The sequence below is a fragment of the Dama dama genome, chromosome 28, assembly GCF_033118175.1.
Source record: "Dama dama isolate Ldn47 chromosome 28, ASM3311817v1, whole genome shotgun sequence".
In the NCBI taxonomy this organism is placed as follows: domain Eukaryota; kingdom Metazoa; phylum Chordata; class Mammalia; order Artiodactyla; family Cervidae; genus Dama; species Dama dama.
This window is the reverse complement of record NC_083708.1, coordinates 15,887,765-15,904,780: the sequence shown is the minus strand read 5'-3', so window position 1 is coordinate 15,904,780 and position 17,016 is coordinate 15,887,765. Positions and strand designations below refer to the sequence as shown.

Genomic DNA, 17,016 nt, shown 5'->3' with positions numbered 1-17,016 from the left:
TGAAAGACTGAAGTGACTTAGCATGCATACACTACGTGGTAGAGCTTTTGTGAGAGTGATAGGAAATAATACATATGGAAGAAAACTCAAAATAAAATTGTGCTCTGTGCATGTAAGGTACTTTTATGAGAGGCCCACAGAGTTACAAATGAACTCCAGACCTCACCCTACCAGGCACCGCGGTGGCGGCTAGATGAATGGCTCTGGGAGTTTAATCCTCTGCCAACACCCTCTCTTTGGCCTGTCCTCCATCCCTTCTCTCATCATCTTTCATAAAACATCAAGCGTGCTCTGTAAATGAAATTCTAACGCCTCAAATCACTTTCAACCGCATTGCCACCTCTAGAGCCCTGCCCACACAGAAATCCTAGTGCTGCCGCTAATGGGCAGGGAGGTTGTTTGGTTGCATTATTTTCCCCTTGGTTTCTAGAAGCACTCCACTTCCTCATCGAGAGCACACCTCTGAGTACCACAATGCTCTATCATTCCCTACTCAAATTATAATGTCTATCAAAAGAGGCATCTCTCGGGAGGCTTGAGTGCTAAGTGGGGAGTGATTTTTAGAGAGATGTGTGGGAAATGGTTTCAATATTTGGCAGTTCCTAAAGGCAAGATGATTCGAGACTTTTTTTAAAAATACACTTGATCAGCTCATTCTGCTATTCCCTGATTTCTGAAAATGCTTTATCATTGGAATTTTGCATTTGCATTAAAATGAAATTTCCATAAGCCACAGAATCAGTTTTTAGTTTTCTCTATCCATTTATCATATGCTTCACCTATAACACACAAATGTGTATGTCCACCAGGAAATCAATCTTTTTTAAATCAAAATATAGTTGATTTACAGTGTTTCATGTACAGAGCAGTGATTCAGTTATGCACATATATATATTCTTTTTCAGATTTTTTTCATTATAGGTTATTATAAGATACTAAATATAGCTCCCTATGTTATATAGTGGGCTTTCCTGGTGGCTCAGATGGTAAAGAATCCCCCTACAATGTGGGAGACCTGGGTTGGGAAGATCTCCTGGAGGAGGGCATGACAACCCACTCCAGTGTTCCTGCCTGGAGAATCCCCATGGACAAAGGAGGCTGACAGGCTATATAGTCCATGGGGTTGCAAAGAGTCAGACATGACTGAGTGACCAAGCACGTGTTATATAGTAGACCTTGCTGTTTATCTATTTTATATGTAGTAGTATGTATCTGTTAATCCCAGATTTCTTATTTATCCCTCCCCCCTCCTTTTCCCTTTGGTAGCCATAAGTTTCTTTTCTATGTCTGCAAATCTGTTTCTGTTTTGTAAATAAATTCATCTGTATCATTTTCTTAGATTCCACATATAAGCAATATCATATATTTGTCTTTGTGTGACTTACTTCACTTATATGATAATTTCTAGGTCCATCCATGTTGGTGCAAATAGCACTATTTTATCCTTTTTTATGGCTGAGTACTATTACCAGGAAATCAATCTTTCTTTTACAGATCTCTCCATTAAAATATACGGTTCTGAGATTAAAGACATAGATAATGCCCCAAGAACTGAAGCAACCAAAAATACCGCAAAAACGTACAAAGTGTCAACCATGAGACGAATGTTCGATTTGGCAAAGCATCGAACCAAAAGATCAGCATTTTTCCCAACTGGGGTTAAAGTCTGTCCACAGGAATCCATGGAACAGATTTTAGCCAGTCTTCAAGCATATTATAGATTGAGAGGTAAGGAAAGAGATGTAGCCTGTTCAGATTTCCCCTCTTTGTCTCTTCTCTTTCATGCATACCTAGGTTGTCTTCAGCCCAGGACTTCCAATCTCTGCTTTAGTCACAAGAGTTATACAAAACAGCCAACTGAACTGAGAGTTGTGAATAATAAACCTTTGAAACTATGGTAGATCTGTGTTTGTAAGTCTTAAATCCATGTCCTCTGCAACACAGAACCATCAGGGCATTTAACAAGCCACCAGAAAGCCTTCACTTGTGGGTTTCACCTCTTCGTTTTATTTCTACCAAAGCCCAATACTGAATTCGAATGTTGTTATTATGAAGAAGCACAAGAATGACTGCAACATCAAGAAACTAATCAAATTGATTTATGACTTAAGATCTCACTTTTCAAAAACCGCGTTACAATCCTGATCCTCCCTTCCTTCTTGGTAAGTTTCAGTTGTTTATTGCTGATTTAGCAAAAAGGCCTGAAGCTGGGAAATCTAGAGGCACAAATTAGCAGTGGTTACAAGATAAATGCGGAGGTGTTAACAGGATTTACAACACCATTACCGTGGCTTCCAGCAGAGTTACAGCGCAATTTTTACCCCAAGCCAGTATCACAGGACTGTTACAGCACTCCCAGAAATCATGATGGAATTCAGTCACACCACAACTATCAGCGGCTGTCCTTGTCATTTATTTAAACGGAAGAATCTTTGGTAGCTTCTATTACATCCCCAGGACTTCCCTGCTGGCTCAGTGGTAAAGAATCTGCCTGCCAATGCAGGAGACTCAAGTTGGATCCCTAGGGCAGGAAGAATCCCTGGAGAAGGAAATGGCAACCCACTCCAATATTCTTGTCTGGGAAATCCCATGGACCGAGGAGCCTGGTGGTCTACAGTGCACAGAGTCGCAAAGAGTCAGACACGACTTAGGGACTAAACAACAATTACATCCCCAGGTAGCCCTATATTATGCAAAGAGTCTTGCTGGCTGAATACTAAACTCAGTTCACCTTCCCTGTGAACGCTGAGGAGGTTTGCTGAGTACCACCTTGATCATAATAGACATTTGCTTCTATTCCAAACATCCCAGTCACCCTGTTCTATTTCATACTTATTGACCAGAGCAAGCTGGTTCAATTCCAGCCTTGATGTGTTACACTTTATGACAACTCAACAGTATGTCTTCACACTAACATCCCATGAAATTCTTAAGTATTTGTGTCTATAAGATTTGCAAGGATTGAAATTAACATGGGGCGTTATTGGTTTGGGGAAGCATTATTAACTAACAGTATCAAAAATACCAAGCCTTATGTTCCTTGTATGCCTCATTTATGTGGAAGTAAAGAGATACTTGCTTTTTGACAGAAGCCACACCTGCAGAGAAATGACAGGTACTGGATCAGAGTCAGAAGGAGGACTCTAATTATAGAAAATCAAGTGCACTATATTAATATTCCTTATTAATATAATATTTCACTCAGCACCTCTGTGTAGCAGTTTCTCAGTAAATGTTTGTTGATGGATGCAGGAAGTCATTGGAAGTGCAGAGAAAAGACAGTGCTGCTTCTAAAGCATTCATTTTGAATGTGACTACACAGTAGTCAGCTAATGACACTGGTAAATTTCATGTTATTTGTTAATAGATAGAAAAACAAATGCATAATATATGCATCACACTGACCATGAACACAGCTATTGCTGACTATTTTCATGTAGCTTCTAATCTTTTACGACATTCACAAATAGGATTCATCACAGGAATTTGCAGACTAGACTACTCATTGCTGCGACCAAATTCTTCGCTCTGAATTTTATTCATCGCTCTTTACCCTTGATTAGGTTTGCTTCTTTCATTCTTGCTTCCCTGGATGAAACAAGCCACTGTTTCCTCCCCACAGCAATGACGGCCTGTTATCTTTATGGCTGCTCCTGGGTGATGTGAAATTTTACTATTCATCAGCATAGCGTTCTTAAGTCTAACAAATTGGTTCACAAAGAAACTAGAACAAAGACCCAGCTATAAAGTGGTGTTTCTCTGACAGAGTAACCCACTTATTGTTCTCATAGCTGCTTTTACGAAATTATCTTTCAAATTTAGGGGAGACAGCATCCACATTCCTCAAATCAAATGGAATATTGAGCTATTTCTTTTCCCAATCCTAAAGCAACACAAGGGAAAATGTTCTGTGCTTCCTGATGGAATCACAGGCATGCTCATCAGAAAGTGCAGACACAAGAGCCAAAGTCATTTCTGGTAGCTTCCCAGGCAGAACCCTGTGCTCCCACCAGACGACTGCTGGGGCTGCCTCCCGTCAACGTCCTCTGTGAGTCCTTTGAGAAACCACTCTCCCCATGTCTTCCCCCTTCTCTCCCTTCCTCTGTCTCTCTTCACTCTCTCTCCCAACCCCAATATTAGAAGTTAGATAGAAGTTAGATCTTTCTTTCATGTTACTGTGTGACCCAGACAAAGCTAAAGCTGGAGGGAACCCTACCTCTTGCTACTCAAATTACCGTCCACAAACAAGTGGTATCATCATCATCTGGAAACCCGCTAGAGATGCTGGTACTCAGATTCCACAACCGACCTACTTCATAACCTGCATTTTAATAATTTGCCCAGATAATCCTGCCCCTTTGCCTGCCACCCTTTCTTCCACCTCGGGGACACAGAAAGCCCTTGTCCCCATTAAAACTTTTCACCAAAGTTCTGAGAGAACAGTCTCCCTGAAGCACAAATGGCTGAAGCTGCTTAAAGAATTATTTCCCTAAGGCATTGTAGTTTCTAGAGATCAAAATGTTAGGATGTATCTAGAGGCCAGTGTATTTTCTTTAGACTATTTTTGAGGGACAAAAATTTTTTTTTTTTTTTTTTTTTTGGTGACTCTTCTGATGTCATTTGTTTGGCCTCCTAGAAGCTCAGCACAAACCAGGAGACAGAATCATTTTGTGATCAGAACAGGGGCACCAGCCCGTGACTCAGTGGGACAGTCACCATCCTTACTGAAGGCATAGCAAATAAAAACCTTGTAAGTTGAGTCATCAAAAGATCTCAGGGGCTGGGAGGCGTCTGGAATTTTCTAACCCTTTGGTATACCACTCTGCACCATCCTTCTCTGAATCTGTTGAAAAGGATTATCACAAGGAGAAATCAGAGCCTTGAGTCCCCAGTCTCCTCATAGTTACCTGAGATCTGGCCACAGGACCTCAGCCTTTCTGCTGAATGTCTCAGCCTAGGCTGTTTGCTGATGTAGGAAGAATTCCAGGGAACACACACTTCATAGGTGGACAACTCAAACGGCTCATTCCAAGTGGTGGGCGCTGCACCCACCCCCAGCTCTATGGGTTTTGGTCACATTGCTGATGATAAATGACCTGAGCTTCTGTTGTTCTGGAATTCTCTTTGTTTCTCAAAACAGAAAGCTCAGAGAAACCCAGATGCGGGCCAGATGGGGAGTGTGGGAGGGTAAATCACAGGAATAAAAGTCTCTGAACCAGGCTTCTCACACCTCGTTCCTCCCCACAACTCACAATCCCTTTCCTCTGCCTGGCAGTCAGAGGGTTTCTTTAGAAAGTCAGATGATGTCAACTTCTGCTCCAAAGCCTCCGCTTGCTCCCCATCCCTCCAGAGGTAAAAATCAATATATTACAATTGCTTATGACCAAAATCATGTAACTTCTTAAAAAATCTAACTTCATCCCCTAAAATAATTTATAAATTAGGTGCCCCCTTGCATGCCATCACTTCATGGTATGTAGATAGTGGAAAAAATGGAAACAGTGAGAGAGTTTATTTCCTTGGGCTCCAAAATCACTGCAGATGGTGACTGCAGCCATGAAATTAAAAGATGCTTGCTCCTTGGAAGAAAAGCTATGACCAACCTAGACAGCATATTAAAAAGCAGAGACATTACTTTGTCAGCAAAGGCCCATCTAGTCAAAGCTATGGTTTTTCCAGTAGTCATGTAAGGATGTGAGAGTTGGACTATAAAGAAAGCTGAGCATCGAAGAATTGATGCTTTAGAACTGTGGTATTGGCGAAGACTCTTGAGAGTCCCTTGGACTGCAAGGAGATCCAACCAGTCCATCCTAAAGGAGATCAGTCCTGAATATTCATTGGAACGTCTAATGCTGAAGCTGAAGCCCCAATACTTTGATACATTTGCATTAATGTCTGATTCAAAGAACTGACTCATTGGAAAAAACCCTGATTCTGGGAAAGATGGAAGACAGGAGGAGAAGGGGACAACAAGGGATGAGATGGTTTGATGGCATCACTGATTCGATAGACATGAGTTTGAGCAAGCTTCAGGAGCTGGTGATGGACAGGGAAGCCTGGTGTGCTGTGGTCCATGAGGTCACAAAAAGTCAGACACAATTGAGTGTCTGAACTGACTGACTGCATTCTTCTAAAGTTTTCATTATAAGCTTAAATAATTGGATATGGTGTAAGTTTTGTGAGCTATAAATATTGATATTGAAAATAAAACAGGAGTTAGAGCATTCTCCTTCACACAGTGGAATCTACCACAGGCTCAATACTTACCATCAAATACTCTTTACAAATGCATGAACACCTCTTCCTAACAGCAGGCAATGTTACATGGTCCCTCTCTCTCCACACACCCACATCTTCATCCCACTTCTCGCTGCAGAGTCTTATCTCAATGTGATCTATGTCACACTTAAAAGTCTGTTATGGGGTGCTTGACAATACTTCTCGGTAACAAAAATATACATAAATTGAAGTTAATTATTTTAACTTATTTCCTAAGTAAATAACTTCTTTTACTTATTTTCAGAAATTGCTTCTGGATTCAGTTAGATTTATAATTATTTTTAATATAGGATTGGTTAAAGTAAGTAGATATAAATTTGACGAAAGTTTTTATTTTTTGTACTGACAGATGCGTGTAAGCTCAGATATTCAGTTTTAGACAACTAATGTTTATAAACACAAAATTAGGAACAAGGCTTTGGAAAGGGTCAATTTAAATGAAGAGCCTGTAGCTTAAGCTCTCCTAACTTCTGCCCTGGAGAGATGGGGTTGCTTTGGTGCTGTTTCTTTCCTCTGTTAATTCATGTGCCATTATTTGTTATTTCTATTAAGCATTGAGAACATTAGACAGAACTTAACACCAATTTTATCTCTATTCTTTTCCTTAGTTTCACTTAAATGCTAGGAAAATGTGACACATAAATAAGTAGACAGGAGCAGATGGAGTTCTGTTATAGTGATATTCTTATTCTTTAAGTTCCTCTGGCATTTTAGGCTAACAATCACACCATGATCTGCAATCATTATTTTTAATGATGTATCAGCTGTTGACTCCATTAGGACTTCTAACGCAAAGAATCAGAAACTGCCCTACTTGCAAAAATGGTGTGCTCGCCGTCGACCAAGTTCCTTTCCTGTCTTAACCTCAAACACAATTATGTCAAACATCCTTTGTGTGGCAGCCCAGGGGCAGCGTGCCACAGAAAGGTCAGGGATGGGGGAGTGGGACAAGGATGCGGGCCAAGGGGGAGAGGAGGAAGGAAAAGCTGTGTCCTTAGGGAAATTTAGGAAAGCATGCTAGGAAAGCTGAGATCTAGACACTGAGTGTTTAAATACAGGTGTGACTGTTTACCCCTTGGAAAATCTGCAGGTCCAGCCAGGCACCCGTGGACCAGCAGATGACTGGCCTGCAAGTCCCGCACCATCTGTGTGCCCCTGGCCACAGCCTTCTGTGACTCTCAGCCTTGCTCTGGCCACAGTTGACCTGCTTGCTAGTCTTTCAATGCACTCCATGTTCTTCAGCCTTGGGGCCTCTTCCCAAACTGTTCAAAAGTCACCTTGATCATGAGGACTTCTTCAACCACCTTATTATAAACAGCAGTCACCCACACGCACACATTCCTATCTCCCTTCTTTTATTTTTCTCCCTGGTACATATACATACACCTGGGAATATTTCTCCCAGGTGTATATTTCTCCCTGCTCAATATATCCTTGTTGAATGAATTAATCTGTATGGGCTATGAACCAGTGTGTCCACGTCAGCCATGACAGAGCGCTCCATGTTTAGGACTGTGTCTGGGTTGGGAAAAGGGCATCTTCTAAGGGTGTGGCATCTTCTAAAGCACGCTGCCTTCCAGTCTGCCAGGAGGTAGTGTGGGAAGCCTACCGGATCTTTCTGGATCGCCTCCCAGAGCCAGGGGAATACCAGGACTGGGTCAGCACCTGCCAGCAGGAGACCTTCTGCCTCTTCGACATCGGGAAAAATTTCAGCAACTCCCAGGAGCACCTGGATCTTCTTCAGCAGGTCAGTTAAAACACGGCATGTAAGTTAGTCCAAAGTAGCTCCCAGGCCTCCAGCCCTGGCCCCTTTAGAATTAGTTTCCCCAGTGTAATTGTTGAAGAAATGCTTGGAAAGATCTGAGAAGGCCAATGGTAATTTCATTTCTGCAAAATAACATTGCGCAGGCAAGTAGAAGAAAAGTTAAAGAGAAAGAGGAATGAAAATAGACTCTGGCTCTTCGGTTGGCATTATCTCTTGGTAAAATGACTTTTTATCTTTCTGCAGAGAATGAAACAGAGAAACTTCCTTGAGAGGTAAGTACCCAAAATAGAGTGCGGCATGCTCTTGATTTTTGAAGGATCACATGATGGAGTGAGACTGAGCTATTACGCCTTTATATTATTTCAGCTACTGAGATCTGAGTAGGTTATTCTGACAGACAATTTGTGCATGTATTTTGCTGAAGATAAATGAGTATATAAAAGGGAAATGGATAGACCTTATAGACTGAGATAGATGTTTGCACTACACTTGCAGATAAAAATGAATGCAATACTGGGTGACAATTACCTAATATGTTTTTTTTTTACTTATAAGACATATAGCCATTAAAATAGTTGTTCTTAGAAATGTTGAAAAATATTAGTTACATTGGAAACATATTTAATGCAATCAGAGAGCAACCTGAATTTTGAAATCTCCTTTGGTATTCTATAAAGTGTTAGTATTTCTCAAACTAAATTACTGAAGCACTGAGCTATGCCTTCAACAAGAACTGAATATCAAATAAGAAAATCGAAATGCAAAAAAAAAGCAAAGGAAAAGTACATTTGATAAAATGATTAAAGAAGAGAGATGCTGTTGCCAAACTCTAAACTCACAAATCACACACATTATATAACATTTAGAAATCTAAATCTGAAGATAATAATGCTGCAGAGAGAGACACAAATTGGGCTATAGGAATTACTGACAATGCTTTTCACCCTTGTTCCTTCATTCCTGCTCCCCTTGCCATCACCTGGTCCAGGACCTTTTTAATTTACACGGTGAAAAAAGTCAACTCTGATCTCCCTAACAGATTTTCCTGCCTCTAACCTCTTCCCCTGCTTACCTTGCATAACTTTCGCTGGATTTATATGTCTGAGATAGGCCCTTTTTTGCACTGAACTTTGTTCAAAGGCTTTTGAAAATATTCCCGCATCTTTCTCTGGCCTTTGGGATTTTCCCCTCCCTACTCATCTCCACCTGCTCTGTGCAGAGGGCGAGTGGAAGGGATTGCCTCGCTCACCTCCCCTGGCCTCTGACTTCTGGGACCAGCCAGTGGGGGGCAGGAGACCAGAGGGCAGAGCAGAGCGAAGTGGACGAATGCATCACCTCCTGCACCTCCCGCCTGCAAACTCTTCAGACGGTTGGCCTCCTTCAGCCTCCACTCAGCCCCCGTCAGGCAGCCCTCTCTTCCCACAGAGCCTTCCCCGGTTGGTGTCCCTGCTCCATCTCCTCACCCCTCCTGGATGAGGGGAGCGTTCGGTCTCGCTGTTACCGGCCGTGGGTTCTGCCCTCACCCTCATGGCTGCTCTCATGCTTGTCCCATGACTTAGTAAGGCCTTTGTTAAACGTTGCTCAGATTACACTCTGAGTGAGCCATCTGCTCCCTGTCAGGACCTCCCCTGGGGAAGAGGCAAACTAAGTAATCAAAGCTTTCACCCCCTCACCTTTCCAGCCCTGCCTCCACAAACCGTGATCCCACCACGGTCACCGTGACACTCCCCCACCGCGTCCAGCCTACCCCCTGCTCATCCTGGGCTCTGACTGCGGTCTTCCTCTCTGTCTGGAGAACCTGCCTTCTCCTCTCCACACACCCAAATCCTGCTCTCCTTTCAAGTCCCCTGGAGAGTCCCACCTCTCCATGACTCTACAACAGAGGACCTTGCCATTATTTCTGGTCTGCCGTCAGCATGAGCTACTGTTTGGATCAAACAGTCCATCATGGCTATGTCTTACAAACTCACACACCATCCTTTGAGATCTGATAGCTTACAGTAAGAAATCAATCAGTACGCTTCAATAGATATCACTACACCGTTCTAAATAAAGCTTGCTAGAATGGGCCAACATTATATGCAGACAGCCCTATAACCATGACCTTGGATTTGCCCTTGGATATCTTCCACACTGACAGTCCCTGGCGTTGCAGGCCTACCCACATGTCCCCAGCAGGTCACCATGGTGGGCAATGATTATGTCCAGAATAGGGATTTAATACACTTGCATTATCTAAAAATCTATCTCTCTCTCATTATCGTAACCACAAGAGTTACTTTATCAGATAAACTTAATGACTCTCTGAGTTTGCAGGTTTGAGGGTCTGAGATTTTAGCAAGATTGTTTCAGTCATACTTCGTGTGATCAATTCTCTTTGATGTCAAGGACACGGTCGAAGTATAAGGGGACTATAAGGTATCAGGCCCCCCCAAACCTTTGTCTACCATGAAAATGCTCCCCAGGATTACAAAAAGCCAAGGTGCTTAGGAAAAACCCTGGGTCAAAAATAATTTTTTTGGAAGTTGTTTGAATTTTTCTTCAATGAAAATGTATTACAAGATTACTTTTGTGATTAAAAAAAAAAATAGGTAAACCTAGTTTTAAAATGTACTTTCTCCCTAATTTTTAAGTCTAAATACAAGAAAATGTGTTAAATATGTTTCCTCTGTTGTCATCAAGCTCCTTTTCACCACCTCTTTTTTATTTTCTATTGTGCTAACAGAAAAGATGAAGTAGTCACAAAGGAGACCTTAGGAGAGCTCGGTCAAACCCCTGTGTCTTCAACAGGTAAGCTTAGATGTCCTCATTTCATCTGCTTCTGAACCTTAATTCACATCCTCATGAAAGCATGCTATTTGAAAAGCAATCCTTAATCGAAGCTGACACAGTTTATAATGCACTTCTTCAAAACTGACTGTATTTCTAACTTTATAATTTAAACTCATAACATGAATCTTAGAAAATATAAGAAAGAATAAATGGAAAACCAAATCACCCATTATCCTACCACTTGGAGGCAATCATTACCAATATTTTCCAACAAACAAATTCAAGATAAGATATCTTTGTGTCCTTAATATAATCACAAAAAGAAAAATTAACCCGATCTCATTTGGCAAAAACCTCTTAACTAACACATCTAGGGGAGCACCAAGCTTGGGTCCTGGAGAGGAGTAATGAGGAATTTAAGAGGGATCAAGAGTATGAGTTATGTTTTGCTCAAGAACATATATATGTGATCTTGAAAGAAAATGAGTTCTGACATCTGTAACTTCCAGAGTGACAGGAAAAGCATGTGACACATGACCTTGTTCTACTTTAAACTCCTCCAGTCTCATTGTTCTTTTTAAAATTTTCAGACGTTGCCAGTGTCTCACCCGGGCCCTTGCCCCTCCCTACCGATGACACGCTGCTCAACGAAATCCTCAACTACACCCTCCCAGACACCAAAGTGCCTACGAGAGTAAGTTCTCAGACTCAATCTAGTTCTTCACATGTCTGTTTGGTTTTATTAGTAAAACAAGGATGGGCTGACCACTCACTGTCATTAGTGCTACCTCTTTCTAGCTTGCTACAATGGGCCAATATTATATGCAGACAGCCCTTTAAACATGACCTTGACTTTCACTTAGCATTAGGGTGAATAAATGACAGATGACTGAGTGAATGAATGAATGCGTCTCTCAACTCATCAATGAAGTCCTTTCCCCACCAAAGTGTAATCCCACCCTGACAGCAAGGACAGAGGCTTTTCTCCCAGTCATATCCAGCTCAAATAGTCCAGAAAAATATCCAAATGACTGAAATCCTGCATGTCAAGCTGGGGAAAAATAAAAAGAGTGTTTTCTGGCAAAAAGCAATGCTGGCCACCACCCTGATTGAGTGAAAAGGCATTCAGGAGGAGAGGATTGTTAAGGAATTGAATGTTGGTTATTGCTAAAGGGGGACTTTTTAATTGACCACCTGATTTGGGCTTCTCAAGTGACTCCATAGGTAAAGAACTCACCTGCAATGCAGGAGATGCAGGAGACACAGGTTCAATCCCTGGGTCAGGAAGATCCCCTGAAGGAGAGCATGGCAACCCACGGCAGTATTCTTGTCTGGAGAATGCCATGGACAGAGGAGCCTGGCCGGCTATGGTTCATGGAGTCACAAAGTGTCAGACAGGATAGAGGTGACAGCATGCTTGCACAGTTGATTTGCATTGTAATATTAGTTTCAGGTGTACAACATAGTGGTTCAGTATTTTTATACACTCCATTCAAAGTTATTACAAAATAATGGCTATATTCCCTGTGCTGTATAATAAATCCTTCTTACTAATTTATTTGATACATAGAAGTTTGCATCTCCTAATCAAAAGGAGGGCATGGCAACCCACTCCAGTATTCTTGCCTGGAGAATCCCATGGACAGAGAAGCCTGGGGGACTACAGTCCATGGGGTCGCAGTAAGCGACTAGACAACAATCAAAAGGAGGATATTTTCAACCCCTCCAAAAGGCTTCGGGCCCAGACACTCAGTGCAGAAGCAGGCAAACACCACTCTCCTTGTTCCAGGGGTGGAGTTGCGGCAGTGCCAGGCAGGCGGCAGACCCAGAAGAAGGCAGTAATATAAGGTCCTTGCGCCCTTTGTACCTGCTCGGTCAGTCGTGTCCAGCTCTCTGTGACCGCTTGGACTGTGGCCCACCAGGCTCTTCTGTCCATGGAATTTTCCAGGCAAGAATACTGGAGTGGGTCGCCATTTCCTACTCCACGGGATCTTACCAACCCAAGTATCAAACATGCATCTCTGGTGTCTCCTGCATTTTCAGGTGGATTCTTTACCACCAGGCCACCTGGGAAGCCTCAGTAATAAAGATTGTTGTTGTTCGGTCACTCACTTGTGTCCAGTTCATCATGATCCCATGGTCTTCAGGCTTCTCTGTCCCTCTCTATCTCCTGGAGTTTGCTCAAACTCATGTCCATTGAGTCAGCGATGCCAACCAACCATCTCCCCATCTGCCACCTCCTTCTCCTCCTGTCTTCAGTCTTTCCCAGGATCAGGATTTTTTTCAATGAGTCAGCTTTTCAAATCAGGTGGCCGAAGTATTGGAGCTTCAGCTTCAGCGTCAGTCCTTCCAATGAACACTCAGGACTGATTTCCTTTAGGATGGACTGGTTGGATCTCCTTGCTATCCAAGGGACTCTCAAGAGTTTTCTCCAAAACCACAGTTCAAAAGCATCAATTCTTCAGCACTCAGCCTTCTTTATGGTCCAACTCTCACATCCATACATGACTACTGGAAAAACCATAGCTTTAACTGTGTGGAATTTTGTTGGAAAAGTGATGTCTCTACTTTTTAATATGCTCTCTAGTTTGGTCATAGCTTTCTTCCAAGGAGCAAGTGTCTTTTAATTTCATGGCTGCAGTCACCATCCACTTTGATTTTGGAGCCCAAGAAAATAAGGTCTCTCACCGCTTCCATTTTTTCCCTATCTGTTTGCCATGAAGTGATGGGACTAGATGCCATGATCTTTGTTTTTTGAAAGTTTTAAGTCAACTTTTTCACTCTCCTCTTTCACATTCATCAAGAGGTTCTTTAGCTTCTCTTCACTTTCTGCCATTAGAGTGGCATTATCTGAATATCTAAGGTTATTGATATTTCACCCAGCAATCTTGATTCCAGCTTGAGCTTCATCCAGCCTGGCATTTCGCATGATGTACTCTGCATATGGGCTTTCCCAATAGCTCAGCTGGTAAAGAATCTGCCTGCAATGCAGGAAACCCTGGTTCAATCCCTGGGTTGGGAAGGTCCCCTGGAAAAGGGAGAGGCTACCCACCCCAGTATTCTGACCTGGAGAATTCCATGGACTGTATAGTCCATGGGGTCATAAAGAGTCGGACATGAATGAGTGACTTTAGCTTTCACTTTGCATAAAAGTTAAATAGGCAGGATGACATAAGTAATGTGAGGTAAGGGCCCCAAATCAAAACCTGGATTTTGTCCTTTTGCGGCCACTGTGATAGGTCTACCATTCTCTGTGGTCTGTGAGGCTTCCCGGGCCCTTTCCTTTTCCTCTGACCCTCCCTCCAAAACACAGGTCAAAGCCAGGAAGTGATGACAGGTAGTTCAGTCTCACCAGTTCCACATGGAAACTCAGAGATGAGAACCCTGCAGGACGTTCTGTCTGGGTTTTAGACTGGATGACTGTAGACCTGATGGAACTATTGCCACAAACAACGAATTTCAATGCTTTGTTTTTCTCAGAAATACTGGTTTACCAACAGTGAAATCTGCCATTGGAAAAAATTAATGAGATTAAGCATATTCACTACAAAATTTCTGACAGCTCCAGTTTGCCTTTTCTTTTCTCACATTACCTGTGTTCCATCTCCTTCAGAGTCTGATATAGGTCCCTCCTTCTGCAGTAAATATGCTCTGAAGATTTTATTTCACATTCATCACATCCTCCTCTAAACATCCTTTTCCCACCTACATCTAACTCTTTCATTCGGCAAACACTGGGCTGTACATAAAGATACTAAGATGAGCAAGACTTAGCCCCTGCCTTCAAGGAATTTATAGCGCAAATAAGGACAAAAAATAGTCTAAGTACTGTGACTGAAGATGGAATCAATAAGCCAAGACAGCTGACTGAGGATGTGACCTGCCTCATCATGTATATTCCCTGGGAGTTTTGTACAGAAATGGTCTCATATTTTTTGCTGTGGGGGACTCAGTGGAGTGTGAGAATCACACCGGATTCAAGGGGATTATCTGTGGGATGACAAGACTACCATTAAACAAAACTTCTATATAGGTATATCAAAGGTACCAAATGAGCGATTCAGATGTTATTCACCGGTACAAAGTTTCAGAGAAGGCAAAGATTTCCACCTTAGATGATAGAGGAGATATTATTTCAAATGAACCAAAAGATATAGTAAACAGTAAACAAGTGTGTGTGTGTAAATGCTTTCACAAGAGCATACAGTCATAAAATGACAATGCTCTTGAGGACTCTACATAATTTACTCATTATAACTCTGATACTTTGTCTCTCAGTGAAATTCAGAGGCCAATTCTAGTTAATAGAACCTACTCTAAAAGCACGTAATGCTTCATAACCCACTTCTTGAGACAATAGCAATGCATACATATTATATGATGTAATCATTTGCTTATGATTTACCCTAACAGAATCACTTCTCTTTTTTCTAACTCTAACACAGGAAAGAAAAATAGAATTCACTGATGCTGCTGAGGATGCACTGGAGCAGAAGGTGGAGCTAAGCATCTCTCTGGCAAACCAGAAGTTCAAGTCAGAGCTCGATAACTCCCAGTCTCCGTATTACCAGGAGGTCGCAGCCAAGTCTCAGCTTCAGGTGAGCAAACCCACCCCATACAACCAGAGCCCAGGGTGTGTGTGACTCAGATGTGGGAGCCAACTGCACTTAAATCTCCTCGACTCCTCTTCTGGTGACCAAGCATTTTTATTCTTATTTATTTATTTTACTTTTTGACCCCTTTCACCCATTTCTGCTCCACTCCACCCATCTCTGCCTCTGACAGTCACCAGTCTGTTTTTTTGTATCTATGAGCTTGGTTTGGGTTTTTGTTTTGTTTTGTTTTTAGGTTCCATATATGCATGGGATCATTCAGTATTTGTCTTTCTCTAATTTATTTCACTTAGCATAATGCCTTCAAGACCATCCATGTTGTTGGTAATGGCAAGATTTCATTCTTTTCATGGCTGAATAATATTCCATTGTGTGTGACATATTCCATCTTCTTTATCCATTCATACATTGGTGACACTCAGGTTATCTCCATATCTTGGTTATTGTAAATAATACTACAATGAATATGAAGGTGCATATATCTTTTCAAATTAGTGTCTTCATTTTCTTCAGATAAACCCCAGAACTGGAATGAAGTGGAATTGCTAGATCATATGGTAGTTCTATTTTTAATTTTTTTATGAATCTCCATACTGTTTCCATAGAGGCTGCACCATTTACATTCCCACCAACAGGGCACAAAGGTTCCCTTTTCTCCACACCCTCGCCAACACTTGTTATTTTTAAACGGCATCTTCCATGGCTGATAAGTGGAAGAAGTGATATGGTCCCCAACAAGATGCTATTCCAAGATGTCTCTTCTATCTCTGCCCATCATCATAGCTGCCTGTTCCTGATTAAATTAAAAACTCTTCAAGCTTCAGTGCTAAACTTGGCACCTATGTGCCATGATAAGACTCCTGCCTTCCTTTCCAGCCTGCTCTCCACACCAATTCCTCACCATCCCCGTCTTTAGACTCTACAGAAATGAAACTGCTTGCAAATCTTTTATCACCATTAGTCTCTACATGCACTGCCTCCTCTCTCTGGAATGTCCTTCCCTGAGTTGCATTGTACAAACTTCATCATGTAGTGTTCTCCCTACCCATCCCGGGCTCAGGGCCTCTTCTCTGGGCTACACCCAGGGCTCCCTGTCACCACAGCACTGATCACCCTGTCTTGAGATTGTTTGCTTACATGTCTGTGGCTTTCGTGGTCTCCAGTCCTCTCCGCTTCCCAGACTCCCTCACCAGCACCAGGGCATAAGCTTCCCCTTGAGGTCAGGAACTGCTTCTTTCATCTCTACCGCTTACCTCCTAATACAGAGCTTTGCATACAGTTAACTACTCCGTAATTGTCTGTAGAAATGCAATGAAAATAGAAACATCTGTGAGATTAGGTAACCATGAATTAGATTTCTTAACAGCCTGGATGCCCAAGCATCTTACTCAGCACAGTCAGGAAACCACCGGTACCCGCTTCTCATACTTGGAGTATTCAATGCTCCCCTCCTCTCAGCTGGAGAGGAGATAAATAACGAAATACATTCTTAGCCTCCAACCTCTTCCTGCATCAGCATTCAGTCAACAAAATGGTAAAGAATCCTTTCTACAGACTTCAAAGAGAAAGCATCCGTGTGGGATGTTT

General features: G+C 42.1%; 1 protein-coding gene across 1 annotated transcript in view; it reads left to right on the top strand.

Moving 5' to 3' along the window:
- The window catches only part of IMPG1 (interphotoreceptor matrix proteoglycan 1), a 161,451-nt gene that overhangs the window by 51,253 nt on the left and 93,182 nt on the right, over positions 1–17,016 (top strand). The window contains 6 exon segments of the mRNA XM_061131539.1: positions 1,495–1,728; positions 7,860–8,026; positions 8,288–8,316; positions 10,770–10,834; positions 11,407–11,510; positions 15,262–15,414. Coding sequence (XP_060987522.1) covers positions 1,495–1,728; positions 7,860–8,026; positions 8,288–8,316; positions 10,770–10,834; positions 11,407–11,510; positions 15,262–15,414 — 752 coding nt within the window.